Source organism: Carassius carassius, chromosome 17 (genome assembly GCF_963082965.1).
Source record: "Carassius carassius chromosome 17, fCarCar2.1, whole genome shotgun sequence".
NCBI classification, from domain to species: domain Eukaryota; kingdom Metazoa; phylum Chordata; class Actinopteri; order Cypriniformes; family Cyprinidae; genus Carassius; species Carassius carassius.
In genome coordinates this window covers 7,169,081-7,197,026 of record NC_081771.1, presented here as the reverse complement: position 1 = coordinate 7,197,026, position 27,946 = coordinate 7,169,081, and the positions used below count along the sequence as shown (strand labels likewise).

At 36.1% G+C, this 27,946-nt stretch overlaps 1 protein-coding gene across 1 annotated transcript in view; it reads right to left on the bottom strand.

Moving 5' to 3' along the window:
* cntn3b (contactin 3b) overlaps nt 1-27,946 on the bottom strand; it is a 52,663-nt gene that overhangs the window by 10,816 nt on the left and 13,901 nt on the right. The window contains exons 4-16 of the mRNA XM_059570619.1: nt 25,593-25,768; nt 22,707-22,802; nt 18,578-18,781; nt 17,104-17,206; nt 15,099-15,283; nt 12,798-12,934; nt 10,077-10,206; nt 9,413-9,563; nt 9,202-9,329; nt 5,568-5,743; nt 2,164-2,281; nt 1,340-1,498; nt 760-909 (exon numbers count right to left, since the gene is read on the bottom strand). Of these exons, the coding sequence (XP_059426602.1) occupies nt 760-909; nt 1,340-1,498; nt 2,164-2,281; nt 5,568-5,743; nt 9,202-9,329; nt 9,413-9,563; nt 10,077-10,206; nt 12,798-12,934; nt 15,099-15,283; nt 17,104-17,206; nt 18,578-18,781; nt 22,707-22,802; nt 25,593-25,768 (1,913 nt within the window). The remainder of the gene's footprint in view (nt 1-759; nt 910-1,339; nt 1,499-2,163; nt 2,282-5,567; nt 5,744-9,201; nt 9,330-9,412; nt 9,564-10,076; nt 10,207-12,797; nt 12,935-15,098; nt 15,284-17,103; nt 17,207-18,577; nt 18,782-22,706; nt 22,803-25,592; nt 25,769-27,946) is intronic.

The window sequence follows — 27,946 nt, the reverse complement described above, 5'->3', positions numbered from 1 at the left end:
GGAATACACATAATATACTCATTTTGCCATTGTTTGGTCCTAAAAACCGTTGTTTCATGCAGGAAATTCAAAAGCCATGGCCATTGAGGCAGAGGTGAGCGGTGCCTCTTTGGTCCATAGAACGTAGTTTATGTAGATTTGCGCATGCGCAGTCAGTTCTCATGCTGTCTTGAATTATCAACATTGAGGCAGAGACCGAGCTTGCTTCATGTCACGTGATCTACTCGCTCTCACTCAATCCGCGCACTTCCCGAATACTAGCATCTAGTATACTTGCGTGTCGGTGTGTGCGCCTAGCAGTTTGTAGGAGCGAATAAGCTGTTTTTGTACTTTAGAGCTGTACTGCTGACGCAATGTTTTCTGACTGTAGCCTGGTGCGCCGTCACCAGACCAAAAGTGTGTGTGTGTGTGTGTGCGCCGTGGCTGTCTGTGCGCGTTTGCGCATTTTGATGGAGTGACTAGGCTGCCGCGCCGCCTCCTTCTCTGTGTCCCGCACAAAACATTTGTTTGTTGTATAAGTCATAAGATAGATGTGTCCATTAATTTGATTATTATATTTGATTGTGCATTAGCCCCACATGACTGACTTTGCTGAATGCAGGCAGCGATCTGATGATGCCTAAAATGAACTTGGGTTGCTAAATTAACTGAATGAATATATGAACATATATTCCACACATTGATAGGTCACAGCCTACCCATGACAAGATTTCACCGCACGTTACTGGTCTGGAATAAGTCTCACACTAGCATACTCACTAGCATCTTCTGTTCTGATCTTGGTAGACGGGGGACTGGGCTCTCCCATCCCGACACTGTTACTGGCCAGTACTCTGAACTCATATTCCACCCAAGCGTTCAAACCCACCACGGTTGCAGTCAGAGTGTTTCCATTGATCACCTCAGGAACTGAGGATAAGAAGAACAGTAGAATACAATAGCAACTATCTGAAATAAAATAGTTATATATATATATATATATATATATATATATATATATATATATATATACACACACACACACACACACACACACAAACTAAGGGTGCATGATAAATATCGGCCAATAATTAATGTGCATCTCATCAGTAAAGCCAGTTCTCTAATCAGCGGTTCTCTAATAGAGCAGCTGTTACTACACAGAGCCGTTGTTAACTGACAAGCTTTGCAAATCCACGCTGATAATGAAAGTGGATTTGCCCAGCTTGTCAGTTAACAACATGGAATTTACTGCTGATTAGAGAACCGGCTTTACTGACGAGATGCGCATTAATTATTGGCTGATATTTACTGTGCACTGACACACAATGTCATATGTCTCTGATGGGTGGTGATGTACCTGTGTCGACAGCTTGCCAGCCGACAGTAAAAGGAGTCCTGGCCTGGATGACATATCCAGTAATGGGACTTCCATTGTCCTGGCCTGGGCTCCAGGACAGCTGGGCCGTGCTGTCTGTGACCTCCTCCACCACAACCAAGTCTGGGGGGCTGGGGGCACCTGACTCAATCAAACAGGAGTGTTTGATTATACTCCACACCTGCTCAAACTTTAAACTGGGTCCATGCATTGTCCATATTGATGACTGCACGCTGATAAGAAGACAACTATTTGTTTAGGAGTGTGTGTTCTAAGGTGTTAGATATGGCAAGTGGTTTGTGCTTGGGCATGCTTGCGTGAGTTTTGGCAAGGGCAACAAGGGGTGTGTATGCGTGCACACTTGTATATGCACAACTAAATGATTCACATTTCCTATCCAAATAACTCTCTGCCATTTAAATGTTTTCTCTTCATTTGCACTGCATTCTGGGGGCCGTCGTGCTGCTTAGTCGATGTGTAAATGAGCCAATTAAAGACATCCTCTATGACAAACAGCTCCTCTCCAAACACCTGGGACAGAACCGTGATGTGTAATGGCCATGAATACCAATGTGACTCAAAAAAACAGCAGCGAAGACAAGGCCCCATAAAACATCCCAAGTGACACATTTAGTACTCTCTGAACTCTTGCTACATTAGCAGTGCCCTTTCATTGAAATACACACCTCGCAATAAGGTCTTCACTGTGGAAAATAATATATATAAAAAAATATATATATAACAATGGGCGCAGATGGCAAATATTGTACACGTGGACATATAAACTGAAAACAATTTGTTCCTACCTTTAACAACCAATATTGCGTCAGCAGACAAACTCTCGACGTCTGTGTCGATGAGACAAACATACTTCCCACCATGATTAAGCAGGATGTTTCTAATCATAAGATCACCGGAAAAGCTCTGTAAGAAAAGTGAAAATGGAAATGGAAAAATAAATAAATGAATTAATCATTTCTGTTGTAACAGCAGGAGGCATGAAATCCAGACTACTGATAAACAATAGTAATGAAATCGTGATGCATTATCATTCATAACATATTTCATGAATCAAAATATAACCTCAAGGCATACTCTGTATTTTTTGGCTGGTGCCATGACATTCTGGAAATGTTTCAAAAAATGAGAGAACAGGTACTAGAAACCAAACAGGAATCAGAGACTGATTCAGATTTTTTTTAAAATTCTTGTTCACATTTAAAAGGCCATGCAAAAACATGTTTGCAACTTTCTGTGTAATGCTTCAATTTAATTACTTTTTTTTCACACTAAAGGTAAATCAAGCATAACAAGTTAAAATTGGAGTCAGAATAATGTAAAACAAACAAATAAACAAAAACAGCACACTAAAGTGATACTGTCAACATTTTTTTTATTTATTCTCATATATAAAAGTCAGATTTACAAATCAGAATTGTAAATGCCATAAGCAGTGATTCTTTTTTTTTTTTTTACTGTTTACTCCAGGGTTATTATAAAAATGAAAGAAATGTGTGACTTGAAAATAATTATACTAGCTCTCTCTCTCTATACCTTACTACTACTACTACTACTACTACTACTAATAATAATAAACAGAAAAAATGTAAAATTAAATCGAGAACAGAACATTTTATAAATAAGGATTCAACATATCAAATCTATATAAATATCTCTGATACTCAAATAACATTAGTTTACATGGTCATCTAAATAAATAAATAAAACAATATCTGCTTAACAAAAGAGAAATCAGATTTGGGACACTTGCAACTGCAAGTAGCTTGAGTAGAAAAGGGTCTTTTTTCAGCAGCAATCTGTGTCTAGAATAGTGTGTTATGATGTAATTATCACCTAAAAATTCAGCTGAGGCATGCGTGCTAATGTTCCCTCTCATGCTAGCGGCCGATTTCTGCAAACTCAGAAACTCATCCCTCCCTTTAAAATGGCTGCTGTGCTCTGAGATATGGGTGGACTTAAATAAACAGTTTCAGTGACTAGCCTCCGGGATTCACTCAGATCCAGCTCTCTCAGCCACACAGGAGCTCAGTAAAACACACACTGTGGCTAATTGGCAAGAACATATGAATTATTCCACAATTACATAAGCCAGGACCAGGTAAATGAGCAAAGCACATGCAGAGTGAGAGTTAATATTTTTCCAGATAAGCACACAGCATATTAAAATCCTAACAAATAATACAGATTTAAAAAACATGATATTTTCATATTTTAAACAAAGACACTGCTAAGTATTACACAGCACAATGTGTGAAAGAAGCAAATTACATTTACTTAAACAGAAAACCCTTGTCCTGTGGTTCTGATTAATTGACACGGTCTCATTTTATCTGATCACTTTATGAAAATAAATGATAAATAATAAAATAAAATAGCATTTATTTATACTACTTTTCCTATTAAAGGATTTTAAAATAAAATAAAATAAAGTAGGTTTGCTGACACAATTTATCCCACTGTTTCTCGCTGACTTTTAATAAAGAACGTCCAGAAGTTCATACAAGCTGAAGCCTGTATATTTCATTTAAGTCTCTAGTGGTCTACCAGTCTCAAACCACAGAACACTACTGTAATAGTATATGTAAGTATCTGATGAACTTTAAGCTCTCTCTCAAAAAAAAAAAAAGGTTTCCTCTCCATCAAGTTCTATTCCTATAAAAAATGGCTTTAACTCAATCAATATCAAAAAGAGAGCCCATTCAATGGATAGATTCCAAAATTTCAAGATTGGACGAGAGGACTGCAGAGCAGGTGATGTTTAATTATTGTAATGCACGCATCAGAGGCTGTTGAGAAGGAAGACAATCTTTGGGTACAGAGGAAGTGTGAATCTGTGAAAACCATATCTCATAACTCACATCTGCATCTGTCAATGTCATTTGTAATTGCCCTTGAAAGAAGTCTCGAGTATTAACTTAACATAGCCACTACCAAATGACAATAAAAGGTGAGGCTTGGCTGTGGGTTTGAGGGGCCTGGATTAAGATCCTATATATTTATGTTTTTATTTTTAAACTAGTTTTATTTAATTAGAGAAGCTTAATATACAGTATGATTTAATTGAAATAGCATTTTCTGGAGAATTAAATTCAAGAAGTTATGAACTGCCCAGTAGTTCTAGTCCTGATCTTTTCAAAAATTACCTTAGTCTGTGCTCAGGTTTCAAATACTTGAAAGAAAATGATCAAAAGTTGCTTATTTGTTCAAACCCCCAGCCAACCAAAGGGAAATCTAAACCAAAACAACTAAAATGGAATGCGACACAACACAAAGCGTTTCTCAAGGCAACATTTTAATTCACTGGAGTCTTGTGGCAATAAGAATTGTCTCCCCTGAGATGTAAAATGTCCTGTGAAACTGGAAGGGTAAAATGAGAACAAGACTCCTAATTGATCTGGCCTGTTTCCCTGGTTCACTCTTTAGAGAGCAGCTGTTTGTTGTACATGTTGAATGATTCACATTCAGTGTAGGTCAATGATGGAATAACCCAGAACAAGATGGCAAAATTTATTCCAAGAATCCTATTTCAAACTACAGACATAATGGCAGTCAAGTCTCTTTGAGAGAAAGCATTCAAAGACCCAGTGGCTTGCTCCTGTCCAGCACAATGATTAGATTAAAACCCAGTTACTACTTCAAGTGCTTGTGTTTGAGATCTATTCAATAAGATGGCCTTTATTACACACCGGGTTCTTTGGTTTGATTCAAATGATGAGCACAAATAACTAAAACTAATTCATCTGAAACTCCTACTCAGATCAAATAAATGCTCTAATGTATCTTTGAATTTGTCAAAAATAAATAAATAAATAAATACAACCTGCATTTTATTGTACAGAATTCTTATGTCAGATTTCTTGTAATTTATTAAAATGTCCATATTCTACATTTCTGGAGCATTTATTTATTTATTATGAAAGAAAGTCATATCTCTAATTGAAACTCAGTCATTCATTTCAGAGCTTTACAATTAAAAAGACTGCAGACATGTTTGCAGTTTTCATAAAAGATTTCTGAAGGTTAGATTATGTCTACACAGTACATCAAACCGCCTATTTTTCAAAACAGCAAGGAAAATCCTGTTTTTTTTTTCCGAGAAATGTTCCCTATAAATATTGCATGGCTGGAGGTGGTGGTGTGGGATGAGGGTGCTGAGGTTGCAATACAGCCCTAAAACCACAATACTCACCCATCCCACTCGCTCGAAGTGGTCGGCGTCCTGATGGAAATCAATGGGCTGACCGTTGAAGGCCCAGGAGAAGGCCACTTCCAAGGCTGGATCGGCAGTCACCTGGCAGGGCAGCACGATGCTCTCACCCACCGTGATCTCTGTGCTGCTGGGGCCCTGGCTGATCCTCGTGGGCTCTGTTAGTTACAGTGTCAACACAGTCTGTCAGTTTAGCTCTGAGGCAAAAAAACCACTTCTGTAGCCAGGCAAATAAAAATATATATATATATTTTTTTTATCTAGTGAGCTGCCACAGGAGGAAGCATTTTAAAGCATCAAAGGCATGATCCCGACACATGGCTTCATAATTATTCTGCTTTATAATATTCAAATGCCCTGCAACAAGCTCTATTTAAAGGGATAGTTCACCCAAAAATGAAAATTGTCATCAATTACTCACTCTCATGTTGTTCCAATCCTGTAAGACCTTCGTTCATCTAATTAAGATATTTTTGAAGAAATCTGAGAGCTCTCTCACCCTGCATAGACAGCAAGGATATTAAAATTACATTTTAAATTAAATTTATGCATTTAGCAGATGCTTTTATCCAAAGCGACTTACAGTGCATTCAGGCTAAAAAAATTTACCTAATGTGTTCCTTGGGAATTGAACCCTCAACCTTGCGCTGCTAACGCAATGCTCTACCACTTGAGCCACGGGAACAACTTTTAGGAACAATATTACCATGATCAATGCACAGAAATGTAGCAAAGACATCAGTTAAGTAGTCCATGTGACATCAGGGGTTCAACCATAATTTTACGAATCTACAAAAAATACTTCTGGTGCACAAAGAAAACAATAATAGCTTACTCAAGTCCTCTCCCAGATTTACTGTCTTCCACCATTTTGGAGAGTACCCCATAAACGTAATCAGTGTTGTTTACGTTCAGCATGCATGCACTGTCTACTGAACGTAAATATTACATTCAGTAGAAGGTACACACATGCTGTTATTATTTTCTTTGCGCACAAAAAGTATTCTCGTAGCTTCTTAAAATTACGGTTGAAGCCCTGATGTCACATGAACTATTTTCTTATTTTATTGATGGCCTACATTTCTGTGTGTTTATCGTGGAAATATCCTTGCTGTCTATGGAGGGTCAGAAAGCTCTCTGATTCCTCTCTCTGACAATTGGGAGGACAAGGAACAACCGGGACTAAAGAAACAACATAGGAAACACCTGGGGCAAATGAACACAATACACAGGGGACACCTGGAAAGAAATCAAACACTCAAAACACAGGACAGACTCTGACAACATGAGGGTGACAGAAACATTATCTTTGGGTGAACTAACACTTAAAAACAAAAATCATTTAGAAATACTGTTAGAAATATACATAGTATACAATATACATTATATAAATATAATTGACAAAATAACAAAATGTAACAATAAACCATAGCTCAAAATAATAGAAAATCCACCCTTTTAACACAAGATTCTACACAAATAATGAACTAAAAATGTATTTATAATACAAGGATGTGCCACATTTGGACAAGAAAGTGAGAGGGGAAAATTAAAATGTTTTTGTGTAAAAACCAAACTCTTTTTAAAATAACTTCTTTGTAACAATATATTACTACATTTCTGTTGTCCTGATGAGCAGTAGGCTGTGGGTTAGTGACTTTACCACATTCTACGCTGGTTTATTGCTGTAATAAATAATCTTAATTTCTACAGTAGGTACTACACTTACTATACTTTCCATATGGGGGCTATTAATTTGAGAAGAACATAAAGTGGATTTTAATAAGAGCCAAATGAATTGGCAGCATGTCTTCTGTGAGCAGAATACAGTTGACTGAAGACACTTTGTGAGGAAAAGGTCATTTTAATTAAATTACATTAAGGTGGTCAACTGCTGGTGCATGACAAAAACATAATGAGAGAAAAATACATGGAAGGAAAAGAAAGAGAAATCCCATAAAAGACGTATGGACTCACACAGAGGCCTCTATGGTATAAAGCTAATGAGTTTCTTCTGATTTACCATGAAAATACTGCCGATTAAACCCGTAACCTACATAACGAAGAATAAAAGTGAGGAATAACATTCATCCTATAGCTTAATGAGGAGATAACAATCCACATGGATAATGGCCACAGCAATTACAGATGACCTTAACAATGAGTAATTAGTGAAACATGGACTGGGGTGTGTGGAAGACTGAAGAGGGTACATGAACTACACAGAACACATGAGAAGAGAATGTTATACCATCCACAACTTAGAAGGCTCTCTTAAAGTGACAGTTCACCCAAAAAAAGAAAAGCCTGCCGTTTACTCAGTTTCATTTTGTTCCAAATCACAAAAGGAGACATTTTTTTCATGCAATTACAATAAACAAAAAATAGCCACAAAAGCACTATAAAAAAAAGAAGGGTTCGAAAATAAGAATCGCCTTATGCACTTTATGTAAAACCACACGATGCATTGTTATTTTACATTTCATTATTCAATTTTGAATACATAACTTTAGTGTTGCTAGTGGCATGCTCTACTGGGAATCTACAGGAACAATTTATTGAAGTATCTATGTTTGATCTGTGAATGGATGCAATTTTATAATAAATTGCAATAAATAAATCAGTTTATGTGGTTTACAAACCGAATAATTAATTTACAAATCGGAATGGCTTCTCAAGTTGAACTTAATGCCCAGTTCCAATTCACTGATATAGTCAGTGAAAAAACTGTGAGCAAAGACATACAGGCTTAATACAGCATGATTCATATCAACTAATTAAATGTGGTTGTTTTTTTTTCCTTTTCTGAAGCTTTAAAGCTACAGTCAGCATTCACTGTAATAGCATTAAAAATAATGTACAGGACGTTCTTCATATTTTCTTATTTTGTGTTCCACAGAAGAAGAAGAAAAAAAATCATACGAGTTTGGAATGACTTGAGGATGAGTAAAAGATGACAGAATTAACATTTTTGGATGAACTATTCCTTAAATAGGAATTTGAAAAGATGTCTTAACTTTTAGACATAGAGACTTGATGACAAAAGCCATTTGTCTTGAGATAGTGTAGCGCCATTGTGTAGGACTTCTCAGTGTGCTTGATTATATAAAACAAATCTTACGCTTTGTGATTTCTTGACTTGAAAGGCTGACAGCAGTGACAACAGAAACTTAGAAGAATGGACTTGTCAGTTGGCTAATACATTTCTTGAAACAGCAGAAGCAATGCATAATGATATGTGCCAGATGTGGGATTTCATTCAAAGCTAATCATAGTTCAACCATCAACAATACAGTATCTGAGTCAACAATATGAGTGGACCGGACAGAGCATTGTCTGCACAGAAAAAAATAAAATAAAATTGTTATTCATCCAAATCTACTTTTCCAAGACTATGTCGAGAGAGATGGATCAGCTCTGTATTTTTTTTTATCAACAACAAAATTGTTTGGATAATAAAAAAAAAAAAATACTTCTGTCTGGCTTTTTGCTATTTTTTGTAGTAATAGAAAAAAGGATGGGGCTGTGAATAAAGAGTGGAGAATGTTGCAAGCCGAATTCGAACCTCAGTATGCTCTAAACAACCAACATTGATCTGAAAAACACAGTAACTTACCTGTGATTATCAGTCTTCCTGTTGTGCTAGCTGTGCCAAATTGATTTTTAGCGATGCATGTGTAAGTACTTCCATCTCGCTTAGTTACGTTGGCAATCTTAAGAGTCCCATTTGGGAAGAGAGAAATCCTAAAGGTAATGGATTATTTATTAGCATCACAAAGACTCACATGGCTTCAGTGTGATAAAATATAAATTCTAAAGCTAAATACCTTTCGCTTCTTTGCAGTATCTCGGTCCCTCTTTTCCACAGGCTAATGGCTCTGGGCGAAGCATGTGGCCTGCAATCTAAGCTAACGTCACTACCCGAGCGAGCCTTAAGCACTCGGCTCAAAGGATTCTGGGAGAAGCTGGGAGCAGAGGCTGTAAGAGACAGAGAGATTTTGTCCTCAGACTCACACTTAAAGCCTCAATGGAATCTGTGATGAACAGAAATTGACGTTCAAACAGCCTCTAGCAAAAAAAGGAAGAAAGCCTTTTATAAAAGTCTAAAGGACTTAACAAATAGAGCTGTCTGCTTCCACTGGCTTCTTCCAGGCCATTTGTCTTAAACTAAAACTTACATTTTTGCTGTGCCACTCTCTGCCGTGTCTTCAATAGACACCATTTATTTGAAATTGGCCTTGTACGCACAATACTGACCAATGTGTCGTGATTAAAATGATTAAAATGTGATTAAAATGAATGAATTTCAGCATGCACAGACATAATTTCACAATCAATTCTGGAGAAATGTAAGTGTTACAATGGAGCACTCAATCAGATTAATGTTTTCAGTGCTGCCTTGTAATTTGAGCCTGGTCTGTGACTACACAATATAGTTGTAGCATTCAAATGAAGGATGTAAAGCAGGCAGTGAAAACAAAGAGGTCTTACCAAGCACCATCAGTTCGGCGCTGGAATAAATGATGCCATGCTTGTTCTCTGCCACACACTGATACATCCCGCCATCTGAGAGGTTTAGTGAGGAGATAGAGAGAGCACCGTTCTCTATTTGCACTCTGCCCTGTAGACATAAAAACAAACAAATGGTTGCTATGCGGTTGCTAGGGCATTGCTGGGCTGCTTGATTACATGGTTGCTTACTGGCCCAAGTCGAAATAGACCAGTGTCAAGTTTCTATGACATTCTGGTTGCTAAATATGAATTGGATCCTTCATTGGTAAAACAATAAAAAGATGGTATATACAGTCGTGGCCAAAAGTTTTGAGAATTACATAAATATTAGTTTTCAAAAAGTTTGCTGCTAAACTGCTTTTAGATCTTTGTTTCAGTTGTTTCTGTGATGTACTGAAATATAATTACAAGCACTTCATACATTTCAAAGGCTTTTATCAACAATTACATGGCATTTATGCAAAGAGTCAGTATTTGCAGTGTTGGCCCTTCTTTTTCAGGACCTCTGCAATTCGACTGGGCATGCTCTCAATCAACTTCTGGGCCAAATCCTGACTGATAGCAACCCATTCTTTCATAATCACTTCTTGGAGTTTGTCAGAATTAGTGGATTTTTGTTTGTCCACCCGCCTCTTGAGGATTGACCACAAGTTCTCAATGGGATTAAGATCTGGGGAGTTTCCAGGCCATGGACCCAAAATTTCAACATTCTGGTCCCCGAGCCACTTAGTTATCACTTTTGCCTTATGGCACGGTGCTCCATTGTGCTGGAAAATGCATGGTTCTTCACCAAACTTTTGTTGGATTGTTGGAAGAAGTTGCTGTTGGAGGGTGTTTTGGTACCATTCTTTATTCATGGCTGTGTTTTTGGGCAGAATTGTGAGTGAGCCCACTCCCTTGGATGAGAAGCAACCCCACACATGAATGGTGTCAGGATGCTTTACTGTTGGCATGACACAGGACTGATGGTAGCGCTTACCTTTTCTTCTCCGGACAAGCCTTTTTCCAGATGGCCCAAACAATCGGAAAGGGGCTTCATCGGAGAATATGACTTTGCCCCAGTCCTCAGCAGTCCATTCACTATACTTTCTGCAGATCAATCTGTCTCTGATGTTTTTTTGGAGAGAAGTGGCTTCTTTGCTGCCCTTCTTGACACCAGGCCATCTTCCAAAAGTGTTGGCCTCACTGTGCGTGCAGATGCGCTCACACCTGCCTGCTGCCATTCCTGAGCAAGCTCTGCACTGGTGGCACTCCGATCCCGCAGCTGAATCCTCTTTAGGAGACGATCCTGGTGCTTGCTGGACTTTCTTGGATGCCCTGAAGCCTTCTTTACAAGAATTGAACCTCTTTCCTTGAAGTTCTTGATGATCCTATAAATTGTTGATTAAGGTGCAATCTTAGTAGCCACAATATCCTTGCCTGTGAAGCCATTTTTATTCAAACCAATGATGGCTGCACGCGTTTCTTTGCAGGTCACCATGGTTAACAATGGAAGAACAATGATTTCAAGCATCAACCTCCTTTTAACATGTCAAGTCTGCCATTCTAACCAAATCAGCCTGACATAATGATCTCCAGCCTTGTGCTCGTCAACATTCTCACCTGAGTTAACAAGACAATTACTGAAATGATCTCAGCAGGTCCTTTAATGACAGCAATGAAATGCAGTGGAAAGGTTTTTTTGGGATTAAGTTAATTTTCATGGCAAAGAAGGGCTATGCAATTTATATGATCACTCTTCATAACATTCTGGAGTATATGCAAATTGCTATTATAAAAACTTAAGCAGCAACTTTTCCAATTTCCAATATTTATGTAATTCTCAAAACTTTTGGCCACGACTGTATATATATATATATATATATATATATATATATATATATATATATATATATATATATATATATATATATATATAAAAGGTAAACTTAAGCCCTATTCTGATAGGACTAGTTTTCCATAATTTGCTTGTCTGTGTTTTTCTCACACATCATCTCTAATAATTATATTATTCAGTATGAAAATTGATATTTTAAGATTTATTAACAAAGTATTGGCTGATAACCAATGTGTACTCCTTCAATTTTCTCACCATGAATGATGGATTTTTTTAAAAAACACGGCTGCGCTCGAACTTTGAAAGTACGTAGAGTTGAACATCTAAGGACGGGTTAAGAGAGGGTGGAGGAGGTTATAAGAGAGAATAAAGAAAAATGCTGACCCTCTGCTTCAATGAACAGAAAAAAAATGTTGAACATAGCAGTGAAATACTAATGGCCAATTCATTTGTTATGGGCACCCAGTCGGAAAAGTATGTGAGACAGGTAGGGAGGTGTTGAGCTGATGGTCCTGCTAATGGAATAGCAGACATTTAAGCCTATCGGCTGTTCTTAAGGGCTGAACTCAGCACAAAGAGTCACAAGGAGAGATTGACATGATGTGTGATGGAGGGGTGGGGAGGAGGTATAGTCAGGGTCACTCTCGGCTTGAATGCAGGTCACATCTAATGGAGTCTTTCTGCTGCCTTTTAACTGCTGATATTTGTTGATGGGAGTCTCTCCTACTTAAACAGCTGTTGGCTTCTTTTTTGCCTCGCTTTTATGTCAGCAATGAGAATTTATGTTTGCAATGACCTTGAACTAAAGTAAGTGGAGATAAAGCTTTCAGTCTCATTAGGGCCTTTCAGAAACCGCAAAGTACCTCTGATATAAGAGTTTCTCCATTCTTCAGCCAGCTGTATGAGGGTTTTGGTTTCCCATTGGCTTTGCATTCCCAAAACAGATTCTCCTCAATGGACAATGATTTGTCCATCATCGTCTGCAGCCAATGAGGGGTGGCTAAGGAAACAGAGCATATTAATAAATCAGAAAATGAATGTAGGATCGATGATGGATAGTTACAAAAACACACAAAAAATGAAAATGCCACTTGCAAATTAAAACAAGCCATATTGCCCAAGGCTGAAAAATTCAAAGGCCTAGATGACAGAAACAATTAAAGTAAAAGTTCACCAAATATTGAAAAATTTCTCACCCTAAGGGTAATTTTTTAAAGTAAAAAACAAAATATACCCTATTATCAAACGTTTAGGGTGTGAAATATTTTATAATGTTTTTTAAAGAATTCTCTATCATTCGCAGTAAAATACAGTAAAAACAGCAATATTACAAAATATTATTATTACTATAACCGTGTTAAATATAACCGTGTTCAATTTGATTTTCTTTTAAAATTATTTATTTATGGCAAAGCTGAATTTTCTCAAGTCTTCAATGTCATATGATCCTTTAGAAATCCTTCTAAAATTCTGATTTGGTGCTAAATTATAATTTCTTCTTGTTATTTTCATCAGTGTATGTATGAACTATTACTTCAAATTTACTTGATTACATACTTTTGCAGCAAATCCTAACCCACTCAAATAGCTCAAATCACACAGTGCGACCCCTGAACCCCTTTACGATTCTGATTATTAATTATCATTATCAGAAAAGGCTGCAATATTAGAATCACATAAGCTGTTTCACCAGCTCCAAATGGCTTGCCATACACCCACTCGCTAGTTTGTATAATACTGAGAGCATGCTTGACGTTCCCATAAAAACAAACAATAGACGACCCATTTCACAAGAGCCATGTGAATATGAATCTAACTACAGAAGTGAGACGCTCAGTGAATATGTCAATTTTATCACACTACAGGCACATGCTCCATTCCATGCTACAAATCCTTTGACCTCCTTCTTGAAGCTTTATTATCCTTTCTGCTGGCAAACACTCCACTGCCACGAGTCTTGAGTTCAATTAACAAATTCATATGATTGCATTTCCCCACCACAAATGTTAATTTAAAAGGCCTAGGATAAGACCTTTTGAATCCTTTAAGACCGACACCAATCCAGTGCTTTTTAAACTGCTTGTTTTTTGCAGGAAGTCAAATAGTGGAACAGAAAATCTACTTTGACAAGGCAAACTCCCTTTTCATTTATCCTACAGAATTGTATTTCAGGCAGTCAGTGCAAATATGGAAAGCCCCAAAAGACTGCCAAGTGCTTGTTAGATCTTATTAAGGGTGCAAAGGGTATAAAATTATTAGTACAACAACGCCATACATCTCAGATTAAGCTTGACTTTTTATGGAATGCCACCGTGACCTTCTACAATGAGGTGCTCATTTCAGAAGGTCACAATCACTTGCATCATGAAATGTCATGTCTCTCAAGGACACGAGTCAAATGAGACACTGGTTGTGACGATCTCACTGTGAGTTATGACACAAATGGCATTGCGAGGTCGAGTGCAGTTTTACAGGGCATAATGACAGTGGAAAAGTGTCATAATTATGGCACACAAGGTAGTTTAGAACTTTCCAAACCCCTATAGAATCACCTAAAACTTACAATCAAATAAAATAAAGTAGTAAATAATATAATTTAACAGCTTTAATTTTATTTTTCGCTCTAATTTACAACTTTAAATTAGATTTTTAAATGCATATCATACTTATCTTAATAAATTCATTGTTTTAATAAACTGATATTTACACAGTTGACTAAAATAAGCTATAATAACTTATCCTGTGTTAATTTTTCTCTACAGACAAAACACAAACCATACTGTTTTTTTGCATAAATACAATTTGCATTCTATAAAACACCGCCAAATGAATAAATAACTGCAGTAACATAACCAATGCCACTATCTGATTTATTACTGCAGTTCCAATGCAGTGCAGAAATGCCATATGGCAACAGTTATGTTTTTTTTTCTTTACTTCAAATGACTGTAAAGCTTTATGAGATAAGGCTGAATTGTCAGCAAATCAAAGAAAAAATTCCAGAAGTAGAAGAAATGCACACACACACATATACATATATGTATATATAATAAATTGAAGGAACATTATATATTGACAAGGTTCTTTGTGATGAGTGTAAAACACTGAAAAAAATAAATAAAATAAAACAAACTAGAAATCATGAGTAAATAAGAACAACTCACCATGGAAAGACATACGACCCCTCGCAGCATTCTTTCCACGACTGTTTTCTGCTATGCACTCATATGTCCCTGTGTCCTCTTGCTGAAAACTCGGAATCTCTAGAATGGCGTTAGAATTTTTCAGTTTGACTTTGTTTGGGAACGAAACATCACTGGTTCTTCTCCAGCTTATCCTGGGAACTGGACTGTGAATCCGCAACAAAGCCACCATTAGAACATACAAATTCATTTCAAAGATAAATTCATCTAAAGCAAATATACTTTTTGCAAATATACTTTTTAACTCTGTATGTTTATTCCCTGGGGGTCAAATCATTACCTTGGGATTGATTTTATCAAAAACAACATACTTTCAAGCTATACATTTTATTATTATGTGTAGGTCTTGCTTTTACATTTTATGCATTTGGCACTTTTATTCAAAGCATTCAAGGTATTTAGTCATTCATGCATTCCATAGAACCAAATGCATGAACCCGGTGATGCTGCCACAATATTCTACCAGCTACATGAACTTTTTCTCATTCACAGAATTCCATCTATGGAATTATAAGGTTAACTTCAGAATTACTGTTTATCATAATGTTCGGTTAGAGGAAATCAATTTGGCAGAAGCTTTATCCAAAGTGGCATTCACTGCATACAAGTTATGCTTTGTATTATTATGTGCAGATCTTGTATTTACATGTATCTACTGGCAGACGCTTTTATTAAAAAATTCAAGGTATTTTATTAATCATGCATGCATACCCTTGAAACCAAATTCATAAGCTTGGCACGTCTATCATCAAATTCTAACAGATACACCTTTTTAATTCACAGAGTTTCATTTGAGGAATTACAGGGTCAAATTTATGGTTTAATGTAGTGTTTGGTAAGAGGAAATCAGTTTGGCAGTTGCTTTCATCTAAAGTGACATATATTGCATTCAAGCTATGCATATTAATATTAATGATAATTATCACCAGTATATAATTTTAGGGTCAGTACAGTTATTATTATTATTATTTTTTTTTTTTAGAAAGTAATACTTTTATTCAGCAAGGATGCATTAAATGAATCATACGTTTCAAAATATATGTAGCAATGTCAACACCTCGTGAATATAATAAGAAACACTGAATATAATAAGAAAATTATTCTTTAGCTCCAAATCAGCATATTAGATTGATTTCTGAAGGATCTTGTGGCACTGAAGATTGGAAAAATGACTGCCGAAAATTCAGCTTCGGCCTCACAAAAATGTAAAATATGTTAGAATAGAAAGCAAATATTTTAAACTATAATAATGTTTCACAGTTATACAGTTTCAAATGTATTTTTTGATCAAATAAATGCAGCTTAGGTGAACATAAGAGACTTAAACATTAGACAATCTTACTGACCCCAGACTTTTGTGGTAGATGTTTTTATCCATGCATTTAACTTAAGCATCTGGTCATGCGTTTCCTAGGATTCTAATCCATGACACACCATGCTGTTGTTGCTAGCATCATGCTCTACCAGCTACAGCAACTTTGTCTGAGGAAATTAAATTCCATAATGTTTAGAAAGAAAATCCATTTCCCCCTCATTTTCTCCAAAGCTGTACCCTATTAAGAAAATCTGAGTGTGAATGGATCTGATTCACATTAGAATCTGGGGTGACGTGCTTCTTGTATGGTGTGAAAAGCTATCATCTCCCGCTTTTTGAAAACCTGCATTACCCTCCTCTTTAAACGACAACCCTTCTGCTCTTCCTTTGAAAAGAAGCTTGCAGCTCTATTTCCACACTAGGGTCATTGCTCTCTGCAAAGCGGGCCATTATGGTGAAAAGCTCTCTTCAAAAAGCTTCCGTGCCAGATTGCAAATCATATTAAGAATGAACCTGAAGTGCTGATCACAAATTCTGTGTATTTTATAACGCGGGATAAAAATAAATAACGCTAAGCAAGGGTGTGAACTCAGGCAACAGTTTGCGGCGGTAGAATGCAGACAGACGCAGGTGCATGCATGTTGGACTTACTTTCCCAAGGCAAAGCATTCTAGCTTCAGCGTGGATCCTTTAGCAGCTGGAATGGTGTCGGGGAAATGAAGCTCTATTTTGGGCTCGTACTCTCCCATCGCTCCTGCCATGGGCAGACAAAACAGCACAAATGCATACGGCATTGTGATTCATGATTTATGATATACAAGCTTTGTACTCCAGAATACAAGCAAAACAACAACAAATGGCAAAACACAAAGACCTGTCAATGAGCAGGGAAGCTGAGAATATTGTGCCAAAAATACAGAGACATGTTATTAAAGATTTATGGAGCACACATAATAAAAACAGGATCCATCTCAAATGGAAATGTGGTCTCCTTTGAGGCATTCTCAAAGGTGCAGGTTAGTGTTATTAAAAGAGGCAGTTTAGCTTTCAGGACAGTGGCATGAATACATCTCTGACATTTACGAATGAACATCTCCCTAAAAATGTCACAAGCTTCTTAAACCCAAGAGAGATATAATGTTAAAAAAATCTGTGAAATTTTTGGTAACTAAACAAACAAACAAAACAGAAGTTTACTGTAAAAAATTATACGGTGCCAACGTTTTATGTTTTAGAGACTGAACTTAAATTAACAGATAAAAATGTACATTTTTTATAACTCAAAAAAGTAAAAGTAATGCTAATATATATATATATATATATATATATATATATATTTTTTTTTTTTTTTTTTTACCTTTATAATGTACTGACAACCACCTTAAATCACAATATTATATTTATATTTGGTAAATATAAAGCCACATAATTATAGTTATAACATGTAAATGTAACAGTAATTTACCGTAAAATTACATGAAATACCCCATTACAGTTTTTCGTATAAAGGCCTGTTCACATCAGAAACGACAACTATAAAGGTGACTATAACCATAACTACATTAGTGTCCACACTGATGTAAAATAACATTTTTTTTTTATTATTATAAGCATATGCTTTAGCTATGTCATCTGCCACTTTAAATTCTCAAGCTCTTACAAGCAGGATGGATTCTGATTGGGTGTCAATGTTTTTATTTAAAGGTTAATTTAATCTGAAAGGTTTTTTTTATCATACAAAATTATTCCAATGAGATTGTTCTCTGTGTCATTATAGTTTATAGTTATACATTTATAGTTTTGGAGTGACCTATTCTGTTAAATTTAAAATGATTTTTTTTTTAAACAATATCTTTTCATTTATCATTCTTTATTTCAATGGACTTAAAGGGATAATTCACCCCCCTCCCCCCAAAAATGCCATTAATTTGCTGTAAATTTCTTGCACAGACCGATCTTTTCACTTCATAAGACCTCAGTATATCGTCATAAGGCACGGGTGTTCATTTTGTGTTCCTTGACCAGAAGGTTTTTTTTTTTTTTTTTTTTTTTTTTTTTTTTTTTTTACAGTGTATACTCCTATATTGTGTTAAACTGTGCAGTATTTGATGGACACCCCACTTACCGTCATTTCTTAGAACTAAAGGTGTTGGCGAACTGAACACCCTCTCCTTGGTAATAGTGTTATTAACCACGCAGGTGTAATTCCCAACATCGGATGGTTCCACTTTAGCTATGTAGAGATTCCCCGTCTCTTGGGATACAAAGCGCCGGCTGTCTTGGTGGACAAAGTGAGGGTACTCATTGAAGACCCAGGTGAATGTGAGCTCTAGAAAGATGTCAGAAACAGAGCGTTTGATCCTGACACAGACATTAATACTTTCAGAAAGGTGTTGAGTCACTTTGACCGGTAAACCATAATCTCGGCTCAAAAGCACGTACAAAGCGTCTGCATTACACCACTTGCTTCGCCTCAGGCTGACCTCCTTAAAGCAGGTAAGGCTCAGTAAACAGAGTGACTCTTCCTTTGTGAGGCAGCAGGAAAGGGAGCGAAACAAACTAGATTAAAGCGCCTCACTGGCACTCTTTCTCAATGACACATGCCCTGTCCGGCTTCACCATGGCTGGGGACGGAGGCTTCTCTGTTGGCGTTATTCATGCATGGCTGGCTTTTACTGGAAAGGGCTGAACCAAAGAAGACCGAAGGCCCTGCCACAGTACATTAGCGTATCATCTACAGGAGACTGAGAGGGGGAAGGGAATGGGAAAGAGAGGCTTGTGCACATGATGCAACTTTTGGAAAGGTGTACAGGATGGCTGCCACTCAAAACGTGTCCCCCAAGACTGCGCCGCCCATCCTAAGATGTGGAAAAACACTGGCAGGGTGGTTGTCCTGAAGTTGAAAGCAATTCTTTATGATCAGGTTGGCTTGGGAATCCCTGCATCAGAGCTCTGTTAGCTTAATAAGAAGTGATAGCTTTTGTCAAATGCGCTGAACATAGAGGATTCGAAGAGAGAAATTGCGATGGTTACTGAAAACACAAACAAACATGCTGTTCAGAAATACAATGGAGGATCTTTATGAGGGTGTCTGATGTTAAATGCCTCCACAGACAAAAAATAGGGCAATCATGGGATTCTTGATATGACCTCTGCATTGTAACAGTATCAGAGTTATTTATATTCTATGATGACATTTTAAGGAATTGAGGCAGAATAGAAATGCTGGAAAAATGGCCTACACCGGGAAAATATGGCAGACAAGGTCAAAGTAAAGAAATACTTGTTCTGAATGTACTAAATGTGCCACTATTCAGTCTTTTTATTTGATATCTCTGTTTAAAAATGTAATTCATATAATTCAGCAACTGAAAGAGCCACACAATTGAAGAAAATGTATTTTGATCAAAAATACTTTTATTTAATCATCCAAAATCCTATGAAGGATAAAATATGAAGATTTATTTTTTTTTATTCAGCGTTGAAAAAAGTTTTTGTGGAAACTCTAATCAGGATTAGGACTGCACAATATATAGCATGGAATATTTAAATAAATAAATTAATGCATTTAGCAGACGCTTTTATCCAAAGCAACTTACATTGCATTCAGGCTAACATTTTTCTCCTAACATGTGTTCCCTGGGATTCGAACCCCCAACCTTGCACTTGCTAACGCAATGCGTCTACCACTTGAGCTACAGGAACACTTTAATACTTAATGATCACCTTGTCAGTAAAGCTGGTAATCAGCGGTAAATCTCCATCACGTGTAGATAGAGCAGCATTTACAACACAGAGCAGTAGTTCAATGACAAGCTGCACAAATCCACGATCATATATGAATGCGCATTAAATATTGCATGCAATTTATCATCCTAGCCCTAATTACAAATTTTTTTTTTTAACATTATAAATGTCATTTATGTCATTTTTGATTTAAACGTTAATAAATAATAAAATTAAATAATAATAATAATAACAATAAGAAGAAATCTGAAAAATTTGAACGGTAGTGTATAGTGGATTTTAGCAGATGTGGAGCAGAGAATAAATTTTATTGCATACTATTTTTCAACAAAAAACATAGCGTTACCCTTGGAAAAAAAAGTAGAGTAGAACAATATAGCTTCCTCTACTAGGATAAAACAGGTTGGTAATAATAACCAATTAGTTTTTTGAGTTCAGCAATCTCAACGGACAGCTAGATCATGATAAAGCTTGTTTTTTTTTATCTAGAGGGAAACTGTAAATGTGGAGCACAGAAAACTTATTTTTAAAACTTTTGATCACATGCTATTTTACAACAATGAGCATTCAACATTGCTCGGGGGGTTGGGGGGGTGGGGGTAGTTTAGATGTTTCAAATATTACTAGTGTAAAACAATACAGCTTCTTCCACAACGATAAAACAGGTTGGTAATAATAACCCATTCGTCTTTTGAGTTCAATATGCAGCCTAAATCTAAACAGATAAAGAGTAACTACTATATATTGTAATACTTAAACTTATACACAGCAAAAACTTTTATAATAGAATCAGTTGAAAATTGGCAAAGCTTAGCATTCTTGTTTGCATTTTGCAGTGATAAACAATTGATTACCTACTCGGCACAGAAAATGCATTCGACTAAAAAAAACATTTCTCAATAGGGTTGAGACTTCACTTTCAGGTCTTTATTTCCATTTGCCTCCAGATTCAGGTCTGATTGAAAAGAAAGTGATCCAAATGAAAAAAACTAAACAAATGAAGCCAAAGAAAAGATGGCAGGATCTGCGATCCATAGTAAATGAGTTTCTTTAGAAGGTCTAATGCTAACCAGCATGAGTAAAATGACCATCAGTGTTTCAGAAACGTGTTTTTTAACCACAAAATGTGTTGATTAAATTTCTGCCTTCTCCAGCACGTTTCAATGTTTTATTTAGGCTTTTTAGTCACACTTAGCCTATACGTTTTCAATCGCTGGTGACATTTAAGCCAAACATCAAAGTATTCTCATATGAGACGCTCCTCTTCTGGGTTCTCTAATTAAACAAATGCTTAATTACAAATTTATCTCAGCAAACTTTAATTGCCCAGCCTATGAAACAAATTCACATTTTCTCATTTCTGACTTCTCATTTGTCGCAGTAATAGTCACGACCTCTAATTGATATTGATGTCTCTCACTGCCTGGTTCTTGTTTGCACTTGGGGTCTAATTACTTCTGTCCAATTACAACTGGCTGAATTACAACCTCAGTCTTGTCTAAGGTTAGGCGCTATATGCCTAAGAGAAGCACAATTAACATGCAAACACGAATTTCCGCCACTTCTGTTTCCAGCTTGCGAAACAGCATTGGAGTGTGACTTTCTACTGACCTTTATCACAGTTCTCAAACAGTAGAGTAAAAACCAGCCTATATCAATGGAGGTGACAAGAAACAGTTGTTGTTTTGTCTTTACAATTTAATCACAAACAGTTCATCTAAAAGCCCTACTGCAGTTTCATATAATTTCTCAGGGATTATGGAAAATTAAAAATGGTTTCATGTTATTCAAAGAGATGAAAGGAAGCATTTTATGGATTAAAGAGCAAGTATGTGTGTAGGCAGCACTTCACAGATTCTGACTACTTCTTTTATTGAAGTCGAAAGTAAATTGCTGTTTGCAACCCATTTTAGTTCCATCTTTTGACATTGTGATGCAGGATATCCAATTAGAAAAAATCATCGGATTATGATCGGATTGTGAAATGTAGCCTGACTGAATGACAGTATTTGGTTATTGGTTAACAATTATACAATAAATTGCATGACCCAGTGTTGTTAACTAAAAGTAAACTATTAAAATTCATTTTCAGTATTTGGAATCAAGCTGAATTAAAATATAAATATTAGGTAAAAAACTTCACATTTTAAAAACCTTAAAAATCTGAAATATTGCCTTGGCAGATGAGTTAAATTAGCTGACTAAAATGACTAAAAATAAAAGTGAAATACAAAGCTATAAATAAAGCCAATAACACAATTACTAAAACTTAATTTAACTGAAAAATGCTAATATAAAACATAAGCTAACTGAAATATTAATACATAACTTTAGATGCATAGAAATAACACAAAAATAACACTGCTGCGGCATGCAACATCAAATTATTAAACAACGTAGAGAAAGCATTTTGAGGACAAATATTTTGGCTGACTATCCATTGAATCATTCAAAATAACACAATAAATGGCGACTTAAAATGGATATATAATAATATACCAACTTACCACCGGAATGCAAAGGTGTGCCACATAACAAAACAACTCCTTGGCCTTCCCTCACATTCACAGCACTTCTTGTCTGCATTTTGAAGCTTTCCAGATCTGTAACAGATTAAACGTTGAATAAAATATATCTGCATGAGGCAATTATTTTGCATGCATAATGAAAACGGCATTTCATATTACGACACAACGAATGGTGAAGCAACGTCGACTGTGATCGTTTAGTAGTGCTTAATATTTGAGAAAGCAAAAAGAAGAAAACAGAATCAGTGATTGAGAATAATCCAAAGCTTATAGTTGGTATCTAACAATGCAGTCTAGTGAAACACTATGAGGGTGTATGAAAAAAGGGATGCTAACATCGCCTCCACCTACCAGCAGTAAGCCGCATCATTACCAGAGATATCTTAATCTCACCCACTGAGCCAGTAGCCTCCCTGTCAATACATGTCCGCACGATTCATCCTCACAAATTAACAGGAGGAGAGGAAGTTGGCAGCCGGCTCACATACCTGGCATGACAAAAACCTTCTCCTTGTTTCGTGACAGAGAAGGCCTTCTGTAACCGTAGCCTGCTGTGCCAATTCCACACCCTTAAGCAAACAAGCCAAGAGCCAAGCTCCCCAACACAAACAATATAGAGTCAATGTGACCGATAAGACAAATTACAGAGCTGGGGTGAAAAAAAAACAACAACAACCGAAAAACAAAAGAAGCAGAGGAAAACACCATGATTAGGAAGAGGTGGTGGAAAAGAGTGGGAAAGATTAATGAGAGATTCCCCGCTGACCGAAAAGAAGTCCCACAAAGCCGGGTCGTACTGAACCATGGTGTATGTGGAAAGAGCAGGACTTGCTCGGCTCATAGTAACAGGATGAATGGATTAAGAGCCGGAGCGGCAGAGCCACGGGTGCTTATTAATGGTCTCTTGTGTTAAAATCTATAAGGCAGGACTCATGTGATGGCTGTATGTGGTAAGCCAAACATCTTTACAGTGAATGGCGTTGCTTATAAATGGAAAACATTCATATATGGATGTGAAGGACAAAGAGTTGAGCATTTATGGATTCATTTCCATAACTCTTATTGATTTTATCTTCTTATGAGATGGTGGAACGTTCAACTTCAAGGTCATATTCATTAAAGGCCTGAAGCTTGGCACACAACTGGTGTTCCATTTTATAAGTGTTAATAAAATGTATAACAGAAATAAAATAAAAACATTCACAGATTATTATATTTTTTATTTGAATATATGTTTAGTCATATCACTTAAACTTTTACCAACATATTAACCATTAAAAATCCTCTAGATAGCAAAATCAATTTAAATTGATATATAACTGTTATTTAATATTGTTAATGCTTTAAATAATACAAATTATCAAAAAAATTACAAAAATTACAAAAATTACAAAAAAATCAAATAAAAAAACCTAAATGATTAAGTGAAAACTAAAAAACTAAATTAAAATTTACATATAAAAAAATACAAATGAATTATTTATTTATATTACCTTAAAACTATAATAACCATAATTTCTCAGGCATTGCTATGTGGTTACTTAACTGTTCTAAGTGGCAATATATCAAAATACAAATTAAACATGCTTTTTATCACCAAATTTCAATTTTATTTTTTATATAGGGTCTGCTGGTTAAAGATCTGAATAGGTTTTGAATTCTAGGGAGCTTGTGTAAGCCATGGTTTGTCAGGTCACAAATCTGCTCTGCTGCTATTGCACCCTTGAGAAAGGTACTCATTCCAAACTCGCCCCAGGAGAGGATTACCCCAGTACACAGCCAATAGAAAGCCACCATGGAATAAATCTCCCAATGACAAATTTTACAGTTAAGCATGTATTTCATACTGGTTTGCAGACACAGGATGCAGTTTTCAACAGCTGTCTCAAAGATAAGAAATGCCACAATGACATATTATCAAAGCCAGCGGCATTATCATCCTATTAAAATCATAATTCGCCTTTGACTAACCAATGATCAATATAGGAAATAAATGTCAAGCAAGTGCTGTTAACCAGTTCCCTGAAGTGAAATTCATTATCCCACCCATAAAGATGGGAATCTGTCTCCTAAGGGGGACGTTGGATGCTCTGTGTATTCCCATGGTTGGATCAATAGTTAGACAGCACGAGTGTGAAGAGTCTTCGCTGTGAAAGAGAAGGACTGCATGGCCAGGGTTGCTCTCATCCCAAACAATCCTTTTCCCATCTCCCATCAAAAAAAAAAAAAAAAACCTGATTGGAGCTTCTTATTTCTTTGAGCATGCACAAGGACAGCATTTTAAATCATCTGCACAGAGGCCAGGTGGCTAGATGGCTATTTTCATACTTGCCAGTTTACTTTGTGAAGCAGACAGTATGGGTATTAATATGGCGAGTCAATATGCAATGTACAAAGATGCTGTTGAAGCTGGTGACTAATGAGAATGAGTGATGGAGTTTGAAGTCGATGAATGGCGCTTCACCCGGTGAAATTGTCACATTTGACAGCCCGTTTGATTGCTCTTTCTTCAGCAATGCCATGCGAATACCAAATGCCGAAACTGGTGCTTTTACAATATCGCTTATATACAGCCAAACGCTCCTGTGGTTTGCCACTGTTTAGTTAAATCGAGCCACAAACTTGGTTTTGGTTGAGCTTATGTTGTTATGTTGGATTTAAATATTTCAGTAAGACTTCTATGCTCATTAAGGCTGCATTTATTTGATCAAAATACAATAATTAAAAAAAGTAATATGTATTTATTATCTTATATTATCTTATATATATATATAGTGGCTTTGGAAAAAAATCATAGAATACATAAAGTCATTTGAAAAATTAACCAGAAACCCTAATTTTAACAAAAACTTTCATATAACTTACATGCAAACTGTAATGTGGCTCTCTGGCTGAGAATGGTTCCCCGGGTATTGGAGGCAGTGCATTGGTAGACACCACTGTCTTGATCCCGATCCAGGCCAGTAATGATCAGGTTACCCCCAGAAAGGCGACGCCTCTCGTCACCACGAAGATCAATGAGCGTTCCGTTTAGAGACCATCTGCAGAGATGCAAACACAATCAGGAGTCTGGTCTCCAGAGAAGCCAACTCACCAATATTCATCACATGCATCGATCTGATGAAGCCTGCTTTATTATACAGCCAGTTTCAGCATGAAACAAAGCTTATCGCTGACATTCGTTTTCCTTCGTTGTTCTTCTGCAGTACAATCTGACTAATAACTAAAGAAAGCAAGCAAAACAGTGCTAAAGAATAAGAAATATCTAATTATTTAATGACATGGAAGATGTGCAATGTTTAGGCAGGAGTAGGTTGGTTATAGTTTCCAAAAAAATTGTTAGGAAAAACTATGAAAGGTTCATTATTTTTCAGTGTGATTTCAATTATTTAGCAGTAACTTATATGTGGAATATAAAAAGATTCAATATGGAGTGTGAAGAAATAGAGCAAATTAAACACAGCAACTTGGACTGCTTGACAGAAAAGCTGCTTGTTGCTAAAAAAAAAAAAAAAAAAAAAAAGTATTTTGTATTTCTTTTCTTTTTTTACACCAAAAATTTGAACTTAACAATTTTTTTTTAAGTATTTGACTATTTTACCACATGTGAAATTAATCATATTCGCTATGGATGTGTTCCAACAATTACACATTACACAACAATTAGAAAGCATCCAAATACTATTTATGTTAATTTTGAAGACAGAAAAAAATATTTTTGTAGAACTTTTTACTACGAGAAGTGTGCTTGTGCTGTCTTTCTTTAAAAATAAATGGCAAGTGGTTTAATATTTTGTTACATATCATCCATAGTCCTGCTTAATCAGGCATTTGAGAGTCAAAACTTGGCAGAAAACCTTGTGAATGATGGAAACAATGAGGAAATAAAGGTGTTGGAAGAATCCACATTTTTCCACTGGTGTGAAAAACTAATGAGTGCGGTGGACAATGTGGTTTTTAAAAGCAACTGGAGATTCTAGTTTCTCCCAAATCTGTCAGACAACAAAGTGTAGATCTACTGCAGCTCTCTGAAGCCCATTTCTGCTGCATTATTTATTGATCTCAGTGTGGCAGTCGAGTTAATCTGACTCCTTTAGTCATCATTTGTGAGTCTAATATCATAGCCACTGTATTTGATATCATTTACTGTGACATTTGGCCTGTAGGCTTACACAGTTGAGAACTGCGAAGCTGTTTGCTGTAAATACAGACAATATTTGTGCTTTCACAAAATATTCAAATATAATATTATAGCATCAAACCAATCTTGTTTCCTAATACACTTTCAATAGCACGATACATCAACAAAGCTTCTGCATCCCACATAAATTGGGGCCCTCATAAAATGAATGAAATAACCAGTATATTATCCTGAAAGGAACTAATATCTTCTGTGCTGGTACATACACGCCTGCACAAAATAATGTTGTCATCTATTTCTTAGTGTAGACAACTTTGATCAAATCAGAACATCCACAGACCACCTAAACACAACAATAGTTCCTTGAATTTTTATGGAAACTGAATATTTGAGATTGTAAGGTAAAGAAATATGGTTACTATAACACCTTATATAAGTTAATAGAAATATGTCTGCGCTTAATTTGAATCATGATGCTATAAGATTGTAATTTGTCACTTGAGAAGCTAATGCAGATATATGGAAGAACCCTACAAGAGTAGCATCTGAAAAACACTGTGTGCAATAATATTTAGAGAGGATTATAATACATTTGCACGTGTTAACATGCATATTTTGCATTCTACATAAGTGGTTTAGTATTAAATCTGTTTCATTGCTTCAGCTTGAGTGCTTGTTTGAAAATATATTTTTCCATTTAGACCAGAGGATTGAATACATCACAACACTCAGAGGCAAGCTGCTTCTGATGGATCAATAGGAAATATTGATTTCTATCACATGTGCTGAGATGCTGTATGTGTATTAAGAGGGAAATAATTTAATGCTAATGAAAATATTATGCCCTCTTCCACCCTCTCTTCCCCCCTTTTCTTCATGTTAAGTGAATGTCATACAATTTTTTTTCTTCAAATGTGCTACTCATTTTATTAACTATATAGACTAAAAAAATTAATGAGGGGAAAAATTACATTGTACTAACATGTTTACTATGAAACAAAATATTTGCAGTGTAACAGAAGTAGTGGCAGATCTTTTTTCCTGTATTGTAACTTGCATTCAAGTGAAATGGTTTATT